This window comes from Dasypus novemcinctus, chromosome 9 (genome assembly GCF_030445035.2).
Source record: "Dasypus novemcinctus isolate mDasNov1 chromosome 9, mDasNov1.1.hap2, whole genome shotgun sequence".
NCBI lineage: Eukaryota > Metazoa > Chordata > Mammalia > Cingulata > Dasypodidae > Dasypus > Dasypus novemcinctus.
Genome location: NC_080681.1, coordinates 67,269,576 through 67,291,007, shown reverse-complemented (window position 1 = coordinate 67,291,007; position 21,432 = coordinate 67,269,576). Strand labels below are relative to the sequence as shown.

Sequence of the window (21,432 nt, the reverse complement as noted above, 5' to 3'; positions counted from 1 at the left end):
GGTACACAGTACATGCTCAATAAGTATCTAATCCCCTACTTGTGACTATTTAAGTTGTTTCTATTTTTTTTGTTGTTGTTATTTCAAAAATGCTAACATCAACATCCTTGTACATGTTGTCTGTACAAATATGGAGAATTTTTCGAGGGTAAATACTTAAAGGTGGAATTGTCGGATCATAGAGTGTGTTTATTTTCAGTTTTTTAAAATACTCTAAAATTTCTCACATGAGGTTGTACCAATTTACCCTCCTACTGGCAAGATTTGAGGACTTTACATTCTTGCTAATACTTGATATCATCAGACCTTTAAATTTTTATAAATCTGTGAATAAGAAACAGTATCTTGTTCTAATTTGCATTCCTCTTAAGCATTTTCGTATGTTTGACTGGCCATTCAAGTTTCTACTTAAAAATCACCTGTTCATTTTCTTGGCTCATTTTTTTCTTGGGTTGTTCATGTTTTTCATATTGGTTTTTAGTTCTTTTTAATTTGGATACTGTTTTACTTTCCTTGACTGCTTGCTCAAGCAAATATCCTGCAATGAGTTGGCTTAAACAATGGGAATTTATTAGCTCATTTAAAAATATATATACTTTTTAATTTTTTAAAAAGAGACAGATTACATAAATTTTACATAAGAAATATAGGGGATTTCCATATGCCCCACTCCCTGCCCCTCCCACGTTTTCCCACATTAACAATATCCTTCATTAGAATGGTATTTTTGTTACAATTGATGAATACATTTTGGAGCATTGCCACTAAGCATGGATTATAGTTTACATTGTAGTTTACACTCTCTCCTGCACAATTTTGTAAGTTATGACAAGATATATAATGGCCTGTATCTGTCATTGTAATGTCATTCAGGACAATTCCCAAGTCCTGAAAATGACCCCATTTTACACCTATTTTTCCCTCTCCCTCCCCTCAGAACCTCCAGTGGCCACTGCCTCCACATCCATGATAAAAGTTCTTCCATTGCTAGAATCACAATAAGTCTATAGTAGAATACCAGTAAGTCTATTGTAGTCCATCATTCATTCCCCAATCCTGAGGGTTCTGGGATGGTGATGCCCACTCTACCTCTAATTGAGAGGGACCACAGATCCCATGGGGCAGATGGGTGGGACTATCTTGCTTACAGTTGCAGACTCTATCATAGTTTCTTGAGATGGTTATTGTCTGTCATCACCTTGTTAGTTGTCCCAGGTGAGTCCAATGAACTGTAGAGTAGGAGTTGGACCTCTTTTGAGATTCAAGGCCCAGTTGGTACAGGGTCAGCCCAAAGATTCAAGTCTCTTGGACGTACACCTACCAACTCTAGTACTAACTATAGGTTCACATAGAAGGGCAGGAGAACCATATGTAGGGAAACCACAACTGAGTCCATCTCTGTCTCACTGGGGAGCATAAATTCCCAAGTAGGACCCATTGGCAGGGCACCAAACTCCTGAAGCTCATGGTTTTTTAGGAAAAGTCTAAATTATGGTGTCATCAAGGTGATGCTTTCTTCCTGAAGACTAGCATTCTGGACTGGCTGCTGGTGATGCTTGGTTCTAGGCTCCTCTCTCACATGGCAAAGCACATAGTGGTCTTTCCTAGACTTTCTTTTTTCTTCTGGGTTCCACTGAACTTCCGATTCTTGCTTCCTGTGGCTTTCTCTCTCTATGTATGAATTTGATTCTGCTTTTAAAGGACTCCTGTAATCGAATTAAAATCCATCCTGACTGGGTTGAACTATACCTTGTCTTACGTTACCTCATCAGAAGGTTCTGCTTACATTGAGTTCACTCCCACAGCAATGGATTAAGTTTAAGAACATGTTTTTCTGGGGTGCATAGTTCTAGACCACCACAGAGACTAACATTTGTGTGACACATACACAAACACACAATCTTTCTTCTGGTTTCCATGGTAGTATACTTTTATGGGTTTAGTCTCACATACACCACACATGTACACACACCTCTCTGCATCCATATACAGAGAAAAAGAGAGTGTGTGCACACAAGAGAAAGCTCCAGCGTGCACAAATATTTTCTTTTAATTTCTAGCTTACTTTTAAATTTCTTTTATGGTGTCTTTTGTTGTTTAGATATTTTAAAAATGATATATGTGGGTTATAGTTTCTGAAAAATATAAAAGGCTGACAATACATTTTAAGAATCTTATAATCTTTAGCCTGTTAATTTTGGTTTTATAACTTTAGTATACATCTTTATGACAATAAATACATATCTTAAGAACTAAATGTGATTATACACATTTTGACATTTTGACAAATCATGGTATTAGATATGCAAATAGCATTTCAAGGATCTGTTGTTATACCTGTATAATGACAAATATCAAGCAAAAAAAAAGAGATTTTATATTACCCTCTCACTGAAGAGTTGATTTTATATGGGATACAAGATATTATTAACAACTTTATTATTGATTTTACCTTATATTAGTTATTAATAGCATTGCAGTGTGTGAAACATTTCGATATTCATTCTCATTTCATTAGGCAGAATATTAATGTCATTTGAAGTCAGAGAAAAAGGATTAGAAAGATTGTGACATACTGTCTATATATGATAATACTATTGACATTTACTTGCTTAAATGTTATTTTTAGACTTTAGCTTATATTTTTATTTTATAGATGAAAATAAAATGTTACCTGCAAGATCAGGATGTTCAGTAGAAGATCATATAATTTCTGGAAGTGTAGAAGAATTTCGTAAAGATTTCATTTCTAGAATATGGCTGACATATCGGGAAGAATTTCCTCAAATAGAGGGCTCAAATTTGACAACAGATTGTGGTTGGGGCTGTACATTGAGGACTGGCCAAATGCTACTGGCTCAAGGACTCTTACTACACTTTCTTGGTAGAGGTAAATCAATCTTTTATTTTTTAAAAATTTGAACTCCAGCTTTCAATGTGTATAAAATTTCCTGAGAGTAATTTCTTGACTCTGATGTTTTCTCAAATTGTACCTAATCTATACATTGTATTTTTATTAAACCGGGACAGGTATAACTTATATGTAAACTTTCATGATTGCCTTTTCAAAAAGTTAAACACATCTGTTATCCTTGGTTGCCATTCTGAATTGTTAGTTCAATTTTTGGTAGCCTTTGTATTATTATTTTTTTGTTTTTGCTGTTATTTTTTCCCTTTCATTTGAACTCTGGGTTATTTCTAGTTTAGTAAACCCGAGGCAGATCAATTGCAATGACTTTGGAAAGATAGCTAGTATTTTTATATTACTTAAATTTGAAGTGTTTTATATGCTGGTTTCTTTATTTCTCTCTATATATTGATAATGCCTTAAAATTGTATTTATAAATATGATTTTTTAAAATTTTTTAACTTTATTTTTAAAGAACTTTTAGATTGCAGAAAAGTTACATTGAAAATGTAGGAGATTCCCTTATTCCACCGCTTCACCCTCTCACATTTTTCCCTATTAATAACATTTTGCATTAGTGTGGAACATTTGTTACAATTGATGAACAAATATTGATGCATTACTCCTACCCATGGTTGTTAGTTTACATTATGGTTTATACTTTGCACTGTACGATTTTATAGGTTTTGGCAAAATGCATAATAGCCTGTATCGGTCACTGCAATATCATGCAGAACAATTCCACTGCCCTAAAAAAGCCCCATGTTCCACATATTCTTCCCTCTCCCTTTCCTCAGAACCTCTGGTAACAACTATTTTTATATCAATGTTACAAGTTCTTCTATTACTACGATAATAGTAAGTCTGTTGCATTGGGGAAATAGGTTATCATATATAAATTTATTTTTTCCACATAATTTTTTTTATTAGAGAATTTGTGAGCTTACAAAACAATCATGCATAATATGCAGAATTTTCCTACATCATCCCTCCACCTTACCCTGTTGTGGAACATTTGTTACAGATTGTGAAAGAACATGGTCAAACTATTACCACTATGGTCCATAGCACACACTTGGTATATTTTTCCCTATTTTAACGCTATGTATTAGTATTGTACATTGTTATAGTTCATGAGAGAACATTTTCATGTTTGTACTATTAACCACAGACCATCTTTTACCACATGGTTCACTGTGTTATGTAGTCCCATGCCTTGTACATTCTATCCAAAGTGTACATTCAGTGGCTTTCACTTTCATCTCAGAGTTGTGCTGTCATCCCCAGTAAGCCTTTGAATGTTTTTCTTAGTCCAAATATAAATTTATTTTTTTTAAATTTTATTGTAGTAATGTATGATTTTAACTAGTCATTAAATTGATTAAGCATGTTATTAATTAGGTAATCATGCTTAGGCTTTTGGGTCCTTGAAATGTCATTGATATCTAACTTATATATTAATATGTATATGTATTTTTCTCTAATACACCACCTTACCATTTCTATTAGTCCATTTTTTATTATGTGTACATTAGTAGGAGGATTTCAGTTTACCATTTTAGGATATTGTATCTGATTAGTACAATTATCAGAGCTTTTTTAAAAAAAATGTTAGATAATTTCCTAGCAGTGAGTGGCAGATATTTAATAACCCTTCTGTAGAGACTGTTGATGAGATCATTTAGAAAGAATGCTGACCCAAAAGTGGTTTGGATAATGCAAGGAAAAAAGGATTTAAAAAAAATATTTTTCTGAGATAGGTTATGTATAGTCTTGTGTAATTCTGGACAGGGGTTAGAATATTTTGCATCATTCTGACTAGGACTTTAAATCTGACTCATTTTGTTAATTTAAAATTACATATATTATTGGGGACTATCTTGTTATTTAAAATCAGTGAAATAATGGCTATATTTGATTTGGGGGGATCTTTGATCTTTAATGTCTTCGTTTATTAACTTTTTTACTTTTCATTTCCTAAAGAAAAGGTATTACTCTATAACAATGATGAAGTTATATGGAAAGGAGTATTTAGGAAAAAATAACTTTGAAGAGAAAATTTCAAAAATCTGTGGTCAGACTTCTATTTTACTATATAATCAAAATAAATTCCGTTTTATGAAATTATCCTCTCATGAATAATATCAATGTTAGTAAATATGTTTATTGTGCCTTTGGTTATTCAAGACTCAATGTCTGATAAGGAGTCGTGGTAATGGAATACACAAGTCCATTCCATCTTAGCATTTTCAAAGAAAATAAGGAAATTCCAGAATTGCCCATTTGTACCTATTTTATGCTTTTGTCTTTTGTTTGTATCATGTTTTTCCTGATTGTATATAATATATTACCATATTAGAAATTTTGGAAACTACAGAAAAGTCCAGAGAATAATACCACCACCCAGAAAAGACATCATTGATATATTAGCATATGTTTTTTGCTGGTAGTTTTATTTTTTTCATAAGCATATTTATTGAGATATAATTTATGTACCATAAATTCACTCATTTAGAGTAAACAGTTCAATACTTATTAGTGTATTTACAATTATGGTGATGGTTGAAGAATAAACTGATACCTATAGCAGTTACTCCCAATAGCCCCCTCCTTCCATGGGCAACCATTTTTCTACTTTCTGTCTCTAAAAATTTGGCTATTCCTGAGTTTACTATTTAAGTTTAGTAAGCTGCATGGTTTTAATTAACTGCTACAAACTGATTTTAGTAAAATTACTAAAGTCTAAAGATTTAAAAGATCTGAATACCTTGCTTTGAATCTACTATAGCTTGGACCTGGCCTGATGCTTTGAACATTGAAAATTCAGACTCTGAATCATGGACTTCCCATACAGTAAAAAAATTTACTGCATCTTTTGAAGCATCGCTATCAGGGGAAAGAGAACTCAGAACCCCAAAAATTTCCCTGAAGGAAACAATTGGGAAATATTCTGATGATCATGAAATACGAAATGAAATTTATCACAGGAAAATTATCTCTTGGTTTGGTGATTTTCCCTTGGCCCTCTTTGGCTTACATCAACTAATAGAATATGGAAAGAAGTCTGGGAAAAAAGCTGGAGATTGGTATGGACCAGCCGTGGTTGCTCATATTTTAAGGTAAAATCTTTCATCTTTTGTCATAAGTCCCTAGGTTCAGAGACACTGATTTTTCCAGCATGTATATGTAATTGTGCCTTTTAAGGTCTAAATGTATGCGAATGTTCATAAAGGAGTTTTTCGTTTGCTGAGAGTGAAGAAAAAGGGGAGGGGGGAGTATGAGTATTGATATTGCAACTTGTTAGATTTAGTTTATCTATTGACAAGCTTTTTCTTTTGCTCTTAGGTAGAGGCGTCCAAGGTCTCTTTGTAACCCATGTTTTCATTGGACTACCTCATTGAGGTATTCTAAAAACCAACAGCTCTCCACCTTGGAACATGTATAATAGAAGCTTTTCTTTTTTTTTTTAATAGTGTAACCTGGGGTCGGTAATGTACTGATACTGTAATGAAATGTCAAGAGCTAAAATAGATGTTTTTAGCTTTTCTGTTCACATATTAAATTATTTTGGATTGTAAATGTAAGGGACTATTAATATTATAATTATATCATAGTAAAAATAATGAGTCTCTGACATTCAGGTTGATAGAAAAAAGTCAAAAGTCAAATTTCCCTATACCTCATGTTTTCATGTGTCATTTATTTGGATCCTACTTAGGTTTTTTTCTTTAATTGTGTTATGTGTTGCATGTCCCACTATTATCATAAACTGGATTATTAATATGTCATCTAAGTATTGTATATTATGGTAAATTTATTCCATTTAGTATATATATGTATATGAAAGTATAAAGCTTTTTTGCATATTAGCATGCTTTTATATTTTATAGGCCAGATACTTTAAAGTTGAAAAAGTATTTGCCTAATGTTTTTAATTGGGTTAACTTTTACTAATAATATCAAGTCCAACTCTGTTTGACATTTATAAAGGCATAATCATAAAGTCATAGTTTCTACTTCTCAGTCATAGTTTCTACTTCTCTACTTCTCAAGCTTTTTTCTGTAAAAAATTGTCAAAAAGTAAATATTTTAGGTTTTGTGGGCCTATGTATAATCTCTGTTATACATTCTTCTTTGTTTTTACAAGCCTTTAAACTGTTAAGGACTGTACTATGTTTGCAGGCTGTATAAAACTGGCCATAGGCTATATATTTGACCTGTGGACCATAGTTTGCATATCCTTGTTCTATACTAGCCTATTGAAACATGCATATAAGTCATGTTAAGTTAAAGAATTATGAAGGTACAGTTAAATAAAACTTTATATTTTCACTTTGCATAATTTTAGAGATACTATCACTGAGATTTTTTTCACACCATGTGAACCATTGAGAACATTATAGTCAATTAGAAATATTTTTCAGTTTGCAGTTTTATTTATAGAAATTCAAGACTTGACATTAGGAATTCATTTGTTCAGGTGAGAGGTAGGAAAAAAGTCACACTGTTGTTTAAAGAAAAAAGATTTTTCCTTCATCTGATACCATTCAGATGATAGGTTTTGAAACCAGACATTATAGTTAAAAAGGAAAGTCAGGAAAATGATGGCCTTTTTTCCCATTAAGTGCTTAGTTACCACCTAGAAATGTTATTTAGGATTTTACAGGATGATGCTTGTTATTTTCTTAGAAAAGCAGTTGAAGAAGCAAGACACCCTGATTTGCAAGGAATAACTATTTATGTTGCTCAAGATTGTACAGGTGAGGAAAGTATATAATTCTAATGTTTATCTGTTTTATTTGATCAGACTTTTCACTTCTATTTAGTTTGTCTTTCCAAGTATAAATAAGATAATTCTCCTCCCCCCATTCCTTTGCATATATTATTGCCTGTGGTTAGAATGTCCCTTGTATATTTTACTCTTATTAACTCTTACTCCATCTTCAAGAATAAGCTCAAAGGTTGTATCTCTGGTCAACCTTTCCTAGCTTCCATAAGGCAGAATTTGTTTCTTTTTCCTCTGTGTTCTGAAACATTTTGGAAATACTTCATTAAATATTGTACTTGTCACCTTGTAGTTAAATGTTTCTCTATGATTGTTGATTGTGATCTCTGAATGCTATGGTAGCAAGGATAGGAGGAGATTATCAGTATTTTAGTTGAGAATCACTGTTGTAGTGAGTCTTTGGCACAGAATTGCACTGTATCATAGCCCTAAATATGGTGAGAGTAGAGGGAAAAATTCAAAATGATTGAACCAGGGAATCTTTTTATATTCCCCTAGCATACTTAGCAGAATACCTCAATAAGTAACAGGTCCTCAACAAATGTGTGTTGAATGAAGAAGAAGATGAATGATAGGCATTTGATAGGGAGAGATTACTGAATATACCAGTGGGAACATAGTTACTTTATCTTACTTGTGGGAATATTTGTTTCTGAAAGAAGTAACCCTCCCAGAAGGGAAAGCTCATTTGACTGAAGTGTGTAATAGCTCAGAAAAGTAAAAGATAGGGGATGATCATGTGTGTACTGCCTCAGAAAAATGAGAGAATTTAAAGGTTTATGATTAGAAGTCTTTATAGCTTTGAGAAAGTGAAATGATAGAGTTAAAACAAAAAGAAAGAAATATTGTGGCTTTTTTGTAGCTTTGGTTTAGACTGACTCTGGGAGATGGGGAAGTGGGCAAACAGCAGATTATGATAGTTTATCATCTAAATTTGAAATTTAAATGGAAGAACTGGGGCAAAAAAGTGGCAGAATTTGTTAATTAGCTTGCTAACTGGGAAGAACAAAAGAGTTTAGTTAGGCTGACAGGGATTATGGGTATAAAGTCAGTTTTGAAGGACTTGTCAGTATTTTCTTACACCAATACACCAAATTCCTCCATTTTCTCTTGAACTCTTCCACTTAGGTTTTCATCCCACCTCTTCAAAACTGCTCTTATCAAGGCATCAGCAGTTCTTTCTTGTTAAATCCAGTGGTTAATTTTCAGTCACACGATCTGTCAGCAGCATTTGATACAAGCATTTGCTTAGTTTCTGGAACACTACCCTTCAGGTTCTCCTTCTGCCTCCTTGTCACTCCCTCAGTGTCTCCTTTGCTGGTTTTCCCTTATCTCCCTGATCTCTAAAAATGTTGGTGTATTAGTGCTCAGCCTTTGGATCTCATCTTTTTTTTTTCTCTATGTACCCTGATTTGAATTTACCTAGTCTCATGTCTTTAAAATACCATTTGTGTATTAGCAACTCCCAAATTTATAGGTTAAGCCAGGACTTCTCCCCAAACTTCAATCTTACATGTCTCTAATTATCTAATCAACTTTTTTTCTTGAATGTCTAATAGGCATCTCAAACCTAGCATGCCCAAAACTGAGTTTTCAATTCTCCTCCTAAACCTGCTTCTAAACCTGCCATGTCTTCCATGTTTTTATGAATGACAACTGTTTTATTCTGTTTGCTTATACCAAAAACCTTGAAATCATCCAGGACCCTGTTCTTTCTCTCACACCCTACATTTTATCTATTAGGAAGTTCATACTTTATTTTTGAATATATCCAGAAACTCATATGACCATTCCCTAATTTTTGTGGTTTCTACCTTTGTTCATTCACCATCATCCCTTACTTGATTGCTGTGATAACTTTCTAACTGTTCTCTGCTGTAGCCCTTGCTTCCTACAGTCTATTATCAATATAGGAATCACACTGTTAGAAAGTGTAAGTCCAACCAGGGCACTCCTTTCCTAAAAAAACCTCTTCAGTGGCTTCCCATTTCACTTAAAGTAAAAACTGGTCTTTACAGTGGCCTTCAAGTACTCACCCAGTCTGTTTGCCTCTCCTCCCAATCTGTTAACTTTATCTCTTGACTTCATTCCCAGCCCCATGCTTAATTCCCTCCAGAGACACTAGGCTCTTGTTTCTGGAGCATCCTAGCTTTTCTGCCTCGAGTTTGCATTTGCTGATCTTACTACATGGTATGCCATATCCCTGGATATCTGCTTTACTTGTTTTCTTACTTAAGTCTTTACTCAAATGTCATCTTCTCATAAGGCCTTTCCCAATCACCTTATTTTCAGTTGCCCCCTCAGCATTTCCTATCCACATTTTTCCCTGTGTTTTTCTTCAAAGCACCTATCTCTACCAATATATTCTCTGCTTTACTTATTGTCTGTTTCTTCCTATTAGAGTGTGTGCTGTATGGGTTTTTCTCCATTTTATTTACTTCTATAGCTCAGGGCATTGTACATAGTAGCCTCACAATAAATACTGAGTTTTGTAAATTAGGTAATATTTTTAACTTGTCAAGACCTTGATAGAACTGTTAGAGATCAGATGATGGGCTAATGGTAGGGGGGAAAAACTAGGGTAAAGTATTTCTTAAGTTCACTTTTATAAAATTTAATATATTTTTCTTATATTTTCCTCAGTTTACAACTCTGATGTAATTGATAAACAGTGTTCTTCTGTGGCCTCTGATAATACAGACAACAAAGCTGTTATTATTCTAGTTCCCGTTAGACTTGGTGGAGAGAGAACCAACACTGACTACTTAGAGTTTGTAAAGGTATGAAATAAAAGTTTCGTCTTTTTTTTTAAAGGCAATACTAGAAAATATGAACAACAGTAGGTTTTTAGTCTTTTTAAAACAGGAAGTAATGATTTTACAGTTGTAGATGTAAAGTTTGACTTGCAATTTTAAATTGTAATATTACAAGATCAGATAGAATTGAAGAACACAGTGTTCCTTGAAAAAAATGAAAAGCCTTTTTATCTCTATAGCTAATCAAGGAGACACAGATGTAGCAAAAATCATAATTTATAATTTAGCTACAATTTTCATTATCTTTACTGTGGCTTCTAAAAGTATGTACCTTTGTTTATTCATAAAATTCGCATTAAATTCTCTTGAAGTAATTAATGAAATAAACTGATTTTTCTATTACTGGTCTCTCTCTTCTTAATTTGTTTTCTGTGCCACAATGAGGTCAATAAGAGGTTAGAATGATTATTTATATAGACAGAAATGATGAAGATAGTAGGGTAAGGGCCAAGGGAAAATGCTGATTAAAGAAAAGAAGAATAAAAACTGCATGTTATCATTGAAAAATATAAAATTTAACTGTTTAAAACTGTTTTAAAACAAATCACCCTTCTTAATTTTTAAATACTTATTAACCAAAATGTAGTACCTACTCACTGTAGAAGAATTAAAAAAATATAAACAAGCAAAACAGGAAAAAAAATCCCACTAACCAGTTGAACATTTATATAAATATCCATCTGCATATTTTTCTTTCCATAAATATGTATGTGTTTGTAAATATATACTTTTGCTTTTAAAAGTGAATTGTATAAAATATAGCAACTTTTTCTAACTGAATATTTGGGGAACATCTTTCTATGTGTATAAATGTATAGATCAGCATTATCAACATCATTTTTAATAGTTTTTTATTTTATGGCTGTACCCTAGTAAATTTAATCATATCTTTATGAAGTTTTATGGGACTTTTAAGGGACTTCCCAATTTTAAAAAAAAATTCATTTTTTTAAAAAGAAGCTTAGATTGCATAAATGTTACATAAAAAATATAGGAGATTCCCATATGCCCCCTTCCCACACCACCCACATTTACCCACATTAACCACATCATTAGTGTAGTACATTCACTGCAGTTGATGAACACATTTTGGAGCATTGCCACCACGCATGAATTAAAGTTTACATTGTAGTTTACCCTCTCTCCCACCCAATTCTGAAGGTTATGATAAGATATATGAATGTCATTCAGGACAATTCCCAAGCCCATTCGTTTTTAAGTGTAAAGCTTAAATGAATGTCTTCCAACATTTACACTTGTGTCTCTATTAGAATATTTTCTTAGACTGAATACCTAGAAGTGGAATATCTGTTCAGAGGGTATGTCCACTTTAAAAGCTTTGGTTATGCATTGCCAAGTTGCTCTCTAGATAGGTTGTACCAATTTTATACTTATCAGTGGTACATATATCTACCATTCTTTTTTTTTTTTTTTTAAAGATTTATTTTTATTTATTTAATTCCCCTCCCCCTCCCCCGGTTGTCTGTTTTCTGTGTCTTTTTGCTGCGTCTTGTTCTTTTGTCCACTTCTGTTGTCGTCAGCTGCACGGGAAGTGTGGGCGGTGCCATTCCTCGGCAGGCTGCTCCCTCCTTCGCGCTGGGCGGCTCTCCTTATGGGTGCACTCCTTGCGCGTGGCCTTCGCAGGAGATACCCCTGTGTAGCAGGGCACTCCTTGCGCGCATCAGCACTGCGCATGGGCCAGCTCCACACGGGTCAAGGAGGCCTGGGGCTTGAACCGCAGACCTCCCATGTGGTAGACGGACGCCCTAACCACTGGGCCAAAGTCCGTTTCCCATATCTACCGTTCTTTAACTCTTTGCCAGGCTAAGGGAAAAAATGTTTTCTTGGTGTAATTTCTTTGATTACTAGGTTGAACAGTTTTCAGATATGGTATTTGTCATTTACTTTATTTGTGAATTGTCTGTTCATGATCTTTAGTCTTTTTTCCTGAAGAAGAGGAATGTTTTTTATATAGCTTTGTATAAAGTGAATGTTCATTTCCTGTTTTATTTTGAGAAGTATTAAAGTTTCATGTAGTCAGGTCAGTCTATTCCTTTATGGGTTTTGTGGCTTAAAAAAGTCTTTCCTTATCTTCAGGTTTTTGTAGTTTCTTTGAAGTTCTGTTTTTTACTTATAAATATTTAAGCCTTATGGAAAAAATGAGGAGAGTATACTATGGTTTCAACTTTGTTTTCTTCATATTAACCAGTTAAAAATCTGTTGTACTTTAGTACACATAGTTCTCTTTTCTTGCACCAAGAGAAACCTGTCTAGTTATATATCTTGTTTTGAGCACCAAGACATTACGTTGTGATAAAATGTTAACTTTTAAAATTACTAGTTTCTAGTTAAGGTAATATTTGTAACATTTTCATAATTTTAATAAAATTCCTCATTTTTAGGAGTCTATTTCCAAGGCCAGAAATAGAATTTATTTTTGAATGCAGTACTATGGGATATAGTAATCTTGAAACAATCTCTAAAGTTGTCATTTATGGTTTAGTGACAATTTGTTCCCTACATTAAGCATTGATCCTGTATTATGGTCCCTATGTACATAGGTGGAACATATAGATCTTCAGACTAGATTTTGCTGATCTAAAAATCTAGAGCATTTGTTCCATATGTGATACATGGAAGTCTTCTAGATGGAATGTTTGCTTTTCCTAATAATTACTAAAATTTTTCAGGCACATTTGTTACTACTACCACTACTCTTACTACTACTGTAATACATATGGATGCCCTAAATAAAAGTGGGTTTTGATTTCTAACATGTGAGTTCCTTATAATGTTATTGGTGGAATATGAGAAGTTTTGGACACTTCATCTGGAGAATCATTGAGGGTTTTGGGAATTCTGGCATGATGTCATCTCTAGGAAGGTTCTAAGCAAATCTGAACTGGATTCCCTTTGCCTCCTTTACCACATGAGAAGATTAGAAACTGAGGCAATTTTGGAGCTGTCTTCTTTCACCAAATCCCTATTCCTGCTGTAATGGGTTGCAGATGGCATGGAGGCATGTTTTATTTAGCTGAGGGCTTTGCTATTTGGTGGTATTTATAGTGTTTATCAGATGGCAGGTCCAAGCTCTTAAGTGATTCACTGTAGCTTGATCCATAGTGAAGTAAACCATGATTAGCTGTTAATGTAATCCTTAATACCTAACTTATAGAAGTAACTCAATAAATATTTAATGCTCATATTTGTATAAAAATTTCAGTGCAAATTTATATCATTGGACTGGTACCATAGCTAGAATCTGGATTGCCTTCCTTAAAAAAATAGAAGAATCATAGAGAAGTTAAGTGACATGTTCAAGTTCAGATAATAAACTGATGGTAGAGTCTAGAGCTTACTTGATACTTAGTTCATTGTTTTTCTTATTTTCCCTTAAAATATGGATTTTAAAAAATATAACATTTCTTTGAGCTTCTACTAATCTACATTAGAGTTCACTAAAATGAGAGCACAGTGACTATTGAGGCATTTTAATTTTTCAGTTATCAGGTAAAAATATCTGCAAAGGCTGAGTGAAATAGGTTATATTCTGGATGTTATGCTTAGCTAGAGAGGAGGGTCAAAGCCAAAATCAGAGGGTATGTAGAGGTATTCATTTAGAAGTTAAAAAATAATGTGTCTAATAGACCTAAAAGAAAAAGAATTCTCTTTTTTCTTCCTTAAAATTTTTTTTCTTTTTTTCTTTTTCTTTTTCCTGTATTTATTTAATTTTTTTGTGGTCAGCAGTTGTATTTTTTCATGCCCAAGTCTTTACATTTTAATGTCTCTGAAATCCACCAGTTTTATTTTTCAAATTTATTAATCAAGGTAAATTCTACAGCATTTCAGAGGTGGTACAATTATGGCATCCTGTGGGTAGAAAAAAATTTGGTGTGCTTACCACAAGAGATTTGTTTGTTTCTTTATTTATGGACTTGGAATGAAGAAAATCCAATATGCTCTCTTTCTTCAGCAAGACAAATCAGTACTTTCCTTTTTGACTGTTGTATTTATTGCTTCATGGATACAGCTCAGTAAATTCTTACCACTAGATAACTGTGAAGAAGCTCTTTTAGAAACTGAAAAGAGTTTCAGGTTTCCAAAGCTACAGTCTCTTATATTTAATGGCATTTGTATTAGTCAGTCAAAGGGGTGCTGATGCAAAATACCAGAAATCTGCTGGGTGTTATAAAGGGTATTTATTTGGGATAGGAGCTTACAGATACCAAGCCTTAAAGCGTAAGTTACTTCCCTCACCAAAGTCTATTTCCATGTGTTGGAGCAAGGAGGCTGCCAACCTCTGTGAGGGTTCAGGCTTCCTGGGTTCCTACGTTCCTGGGGCTTACTTTTCTCTGGGTTCAAGTTTCCTTTCTTCCTGGGGCTGGCTTCTCTTCCCTCTGGGAGCTTGCTTCCTATGTCTTCAGCATCAAACTCCAACATCAAAACTCCAACATCAGAAACCCTTAATTCTGTTCTTCACCATACCCTGATCATAACTCAATCATGCCCAGGTACAGATCAGATTACAAGCATAATCCAATATTTCTTTTTGGAATTGATCAATTATATAAACTGCTACAGCATTCTAGCTTCTAATCTGCTTCTAAGTGTTTATTGCTAAATCTTCTGAGTTGGTTACAAAGGAAAAATAGATGTCAAGAAGCAAAAGCTTCTTTCCATTTCTTGGAACCATTCTTTTTCTTAGGAGAGGCAGTGATGATTCTTGGTATGTGTGTGTGTGTGTATGTGTATATTTTTATATATATATATATATATATTTTTTTTTTCCCAGCTGATCAGATTACCTCAGGTTAAAGTGGGGTACATCTGGCCATGTTAAGGGTTTTTATTTAGGAAGAAAGCAATAGAGTCCTTAATTACGGGTAACTCTATTACCATAAAATGTTTATTTATTTTTTGTATAATTTCACCTTAATTTATTTTTTAGTTAATTTGAAGAATTGACCAAATATACCTTCTCTGTTTTATTTAATTTTTCAGTTGCAGCTCCCCTTTTCAAAAAAGCCTCTATGATATGATATTTTCACAAGATTGAAAATATAGAAGGTTGTTTTTCAGTAGCTTGTTTATAATAGTGAGAAACTGGTAACAATATAAATATTCATAAAGGAGTTTGATTAAGCAAATTTTGATATCTTTATAAAATAGAAAATTTAGAACTATTAAAGTTTATACTATAGATACGTATTTATTGAGATGAAAAGATTTTCATGACATAATGAGTGATAAAAGTTTACAACAGCATATTGGTATAATCCATGTATATAACATAGTATACATAAATCTGTATGTGAATATATATAGTATAGAAAGATGTTATGAAGGATATCCCCCAAAATGTTAATAATGATGAGCTCTGGGTGATGGAATATGGGGAAATTTTTACTTTTTTCTATATGTCGTGTGTGTTTGTGATGACCACGTATTTAAAGAAAATAAAGTTTAAAAAATCTCTGGTTTATTCCTTGTTAAAGAAAATTGTTCATACATTTTTAATTTTACATCCTTTAGATTTTAAAATATCCTCATTTATTTTAAAAAAGGAAAGTCCATCTATTGTTTAATACTTTTGGGGATTTATGACATATAGTTTATCATTATTAGTGTTAACATAAAATAATGCGGGAAATATTGTCAGGACATTGATAGATTCCTCTGGACATGTTTTTCATTGACTTCATTAGAAATCTTTTTTAAGAAGGTATAGAATTATTTGGCACAGCTAAGAGTTCTGCTGAGGTGTCGCTGATATTTTATGATTAGTAAAAGGAATTGGCTTTACATGCAGTAACAATGATTTTACTTTGTTAAATTATTCTATTACTCTATTTTTATTCCAACTCAAGTATCATAAAAATTTGTCAAGTGAGTGCCATGTTGATTAGAGAATGATTTTCCACCTGGGATTCTAAGAATCAATGAAAATATTACTAAGGTTCAAGAACTATTTCTAGCATTTCAAAAAGTCTAGTGACAATATGACATAGATCATAATGAAGCTGCACCACCCAACTAAAAGACCAAATGCTTGGTTTTGGCAGGAACTTTATCGTCTTAACATGATAACATCGGTTATTTCTGTATCTGGCACATTGTTATTCCTTAATGTTTTTGAGTTTACGTGCTGATCAAAAGATTTATGTGGTTGTTAATGTTGAGTGATTTAAAGAAAAGGAAATACAACTTGGTAGACAGAAGAATTCTAAAACATTGGGGAAAATGTAATAAAAATGGTAAACTGATGAAAAGTTTGGGATTACTAATCTTGGTAATATGAATTTAGTTGTTTTGAACAATTACCACCTGTCTATTGACTTCTAAATCTGAAATTAATATCTTTTGACAGGGAGTTTTAAGCCTTGAATATTGTGTGGGTATTATTGGTGGCAAACCCAAGCAGTCATATTACTTTGCTGGATTTCAAGGTTAGTAATTTAATAAAATATATTTCATTGTTTTCTTTTAATAGTCAGAAAATTAATACAGGATCATCTGGAAGCAGGATGATTAACAGAGCAAAATGCATACCTTATAAATTTCATCAGTCCTGCCATAGCTACTCATTTGTCATTTGGTCCACAACATAATTGGATTCTGTAAAATATATGCTTAATTTCTGTTATTGCATAAACAAGGCATAATTTATTGGTTTCACTAAACTTGAGAAGATGTTGCTGCCACATTGTGGCAGTTGCTATTTACATATTTACTTTTTACCAGTTTTAGTAGTGCTAGTTTGATGATAAAATGACAAGCAATATGTTTTTCCTGTCAGGATAAAGTAGTGCAATACATTTTTCATATGCAAACCGTAGAATATAATTGTGTGTTTGTGAAAGTAATTTTATCACCAAAAATTAAATGACAGTCTCATCACTTTATAAAAATTCTGCTTATACAAGCATATTTGATTATGCAAAAGTTAATCTGTCCTGTGCAAACCAATGTTTCAGTCAATGAATATCAGTCTGGCAAGCTGTTACTCCCAGATTTTTTTCAGCTGTTCTACATAGAAATTGGATTGTAAGCAGTGTAATAATAAGGTGTTTTTTGAATTACTTGTCTTCTGTTTTGTCCTTGTAGATGACAGTTTGATTTACATGGATCCTCATTACTGCCAATCTTTTGTAGATGTCAGCATAAAGGATTTCCCTCTTGAGGTACTATGGATAGAGAACTGGTACTGTTTTCTTACCATATGAAGCAAACTCTAAATTTATAGAGATGTTCTTGGTAGCTATGCTTTTACGATATTACCGTTACAGATTAATAATCACTATTTTGCTAATTTATAAAACCATAATCAGCACAATGGCCAGAGGTTAAATACATTGTTGCTGAATTTTAATTTATGATATACTTCCTAATTCATTTATCTTTGTCTCTTACTTATTAGGTACTCTAACCCCTAAAATAAATGATCAAGACTCCAAGTAATCTTGTAGAAAAGACCACTTACCAGTACTGAAGAATTTTAAATGTTAGGCATGTTTAAAAAAATACAAGAAAGGGGGAAAAAAAAAAAATGAAGAGAGGGTGATGGAGTTGGATTAGAATAGGGTGACTGAAGGAGATTACATGCTAAATTATTTTGCTTTAATATTACCTTAAGTACAGTAAATTAAATCTTACCTTTTGAATAAGAATTTTTCAAGAGATTAGTTGGGTTTCTAGTGTTTGTCTTAACTTTGTTTTTTTTTTAGCTTAAGGTCTTTTACTTTATGGAGTTCATTTTGTGATCCAGTGTTTTAATTCAGGAAATTTTGAAAGTGCATAAATCAGACACATAGTTATTATGTGGTTTTGGTTCTTGTTTTCCCAGTTGATGCTTTTATAGACAGTTTTAAAATAATTCTTAATTGCATTAGTGGCATGGATTACTAATTCTAATGGACTTGCCAAATTGGAAATGTGGTTTAGTACTTCGTGGTAGTAATAGCTTGCTGGATAATATGAATATCTAATAATATTTAAGGGGTAGATTATAAAAAGAGATAAACTGCAAGATTAAAATGTGGTCCAGGAAGGTACATTATATAACATCCTAGCATCCTTTGTAAACTATTACCTCAACTAAAGTTTGGGCATCTTGAGGCAAGAGAGCAGGTTTACTACTTTCTTCCTTTGTAGTATCATGCATTGTAAACCTTAGTAAATATTTGCTAGTTGAGTGACAGATTCCGGGGAGTCATGTCAGAACTGTGTAATGTGAACCATATTGTAATTCTGCGCTGATTCCTACATCTCAGTTACACTTTCCACTGTATCAGGGCTAAATTGACTCCTTACAAGTAGTAGATATTTGAGATTCAGATGAAAAAAAAGTCATAGTATTTTAGTGTTACCTAAAATAAGCAAATGAAAAGATTATTGGTGTTGATTACTCTGGCCAGTAGAGAGAGTGAGACTCTCAGTTTGATATTTTGAGAGATTTTAAAGATGTCAGGGGAATGAATATCCTGGTTATGTCTATACAGTCAAGATTTGAAAGGTTGCAACTCATCATTGGGAGACTGTTGCGATATGGTCTCATAGTCACTCCCAGGAATGATTCAATAAAAGCTTGAAGTAGGGTGATGGTAGTAAGAATGGAAAGGAAGAATTGATTTTAAGAGTCTTTGTAAAGTAAAATTTGATGAGATTGGGTAACTTCTTATAATGCATGAACAGAAATACTTATTCCTTAAATATTGGGACATCAAGAAAGTTGGGTTTAGACATTATATTTTGAGAGGCTGGTAGAATTATCTTGACCAGTCTGAGTAATTCTTTTAGAAGTTTTTCATTTTTCTCAATGCAGAGGATTTATCTTAAATTACTCAGTTAATAGCATCATTTCTTTTCCTATGAAAGTATTATATAAAAATTACAGTCTATCTTTGTATATGATACAAAGATATTATCTTTCTTAAGTTTATAATGTTCCCAGTGGAAGTATATTTTAACTACCCTCTATTACTAACCTTCTTTGCCTTGGGCTATATTGGCTCTGTGTTTGTATGCTATTGAGATTTTGCAGTTGTTTGATGTAATAAATTAAATGCACATTTTAAAGTCACCCTTAGGCTTCATTATTTCAAAACATTTTTGTAAATAACTTTTTAATTCAATGCTTCTTTTTGATCAATATGTAGAGAAATTGAAATCTTAGACCTATTATCCAATTCTGTATAAATAATTGCTGGTAGTGCTTAAATTTTAAGTGAATGCCCTGAATCCAATAGGATTGTGAAATTTTAAGAAAGCTTGATGAAATAAGAATATTTGAAATTTAAGAAGAGATTTAAACAGATTGTATCTTTTGTTGTTCTTAGGGTGTTAAATTCCTACATTTCTAGAGTTAAGCTTTTAAAATTTTGTTTTCTTTGAAACAAATCAGACCATCTCATTTCTTTCGCCTTTTAACTATCATTTATTAAACTCTTTCTGTGTGGTAGGTGCTGTGTTAAGCACATTACATGGAGTCCTCTGTTGAACTCTTTCCATTCACATGCTTTGATTACATATTTTTGTATTAATATTTAATTTCTTTATTAACTTTTAGGGAGATACTTCCTCATCTTTAGCTGACTTCACTAAGTAGTCAAATTTGGATTGAGTTTATTAGTGGCAATTCAATAGTGGAGATATGCCAGGCAATCCTTGATCAGCACTGAGGAAAGGAGCACATGGTTCAGTGTGACAGCAAATCATAAGATGTAAACTCACTTTTCCATTGTCACTGTTGCAGTAACACCCGATGGCAATTTCAGTTTTCAGTAAACAGAGGTTTATATATATATTTTTGTGAAAAATTTATAATTTGAGTAGATAACAAAACAACCAGGAATAACAATTTAGTGGTTGTCATTACTATCCATTGAAACAATATAGTGAAACAGCAGGAAGCCTATTCTGGTTCAGTGTTATAAACCATGGTTCCTACATGAAAGCTTTAAGCAAATACTTCAGTAAAATATAGAACACCTTTGTAGATGAGTTAGAAAAATACATTATTGGACCTTGTGAAAATCTCCTTGGCCCTTCCTCCTACATTGCCCTTCCCCAGTACCAAACATTCCTTATTATTGTCTTTGAATTGAGGGGCAAATAACTATTTTTAGACACTATGTATTTAGAATAATTTCTTGTAAATATAACTTAGAACTGTGCCTTACACACTAAAAGTATTTTTTGAAGGCAAAAGTTGCCTTTAAATGTAGGGGTATATCATTAACAATTTTACTTAGATCTTCTGTGCCTTTCTAGATCTGATTTTAATATCTCTTTATAAATGAAAAAGGCAAGACAATGTTTGAAAAAGTCCAACAAAGACAGTAATTGTGTTGCCTAGTAACCTGGAAGTTCCACTTTAGCTAGGTTGCATCTCAATCTCACTATATAAAATAAGTCATACTTATGTTTTGAAAACTAATGGGTTTGGTTTGTACTAAATGACATGATGTTGGATTGAATCTAACATACAGTTTAATTATCCTGAGGAAAAAAAAAGCCACTTGAATATGTGCATTTTGCACATGCTCTGTGATGATATGGAACACAAATTGCATCAGTAGAATGTGGACAGGAGAGGAGAGATTGATTTTGATTGATTCACCATGAACATAACAAATATGAAGGCCTGTGTTTCTTCACATTTAGGAGATAGTTTCAAATTAAAATCCCTTAGGTATTTAATATAGGGAAAGTTTATAAATTTAAATCCAGCCTACGATATTTCTTAATTGAGCTCGTTCTTTAATTAAAAAAAAAAGTATATATACACACACACACATACCACAATTTTCTGCACCTGCCTCCCGTCTGCCTAGTTCTCCCTCTCTTTCCCAAAACATTAGTTTTTTGAATATCTGTGCAGAGTTCATTTAGGCATATATGAACAAAATGAATATATATTATTA

At 32.8% G+C, this 21,432-nt stretch overlaps 1 protein-coding gene across 5 annotated transcripts in view; it reads left to right on the top strand.

Moving 5' to 3' along the window:
• ATG4C (autophagy related 4C cysteine peptidase) overlaps positions 1 to 21,432 on the top strand; it is an 85,356-nt gene that overhangs the window by 39,745 nt on the left and 24,179 nt on the right. For all 5 annotated transcript variants that reach the window (XM_058303467.2, XM_058303468.1, XM_058303465.2 and 2 more), the window contains 6 exons: positions 2,657 to 2,890; positions 5,697 to 6,027; positions 7,598 to 7,668; positions 10,338 to 10,474; positions 16,878 to 16,956; positions 17,615 to 17,691. In XM_058303467.2, coding sequence (XP_058159450.1) covers positions 2,657 to 2,890; positions 5,697 to 6,027; positions 7,598 to 7,668; positions 10,338 to 10,474; positions 16,878 to 16,956; positions 17,615 to 17,691 — 929 coding nt within the window. The remainder of the gene's footprint in view (positions 1 to 2,656; positions 2,891 to 5,696; positions 6,028 to 7,597; positions 7,669 to 10,337; positions 10,475 to 16,877; positions 16,957 to 17,614; positions 17,692 to 21,432) is intronic.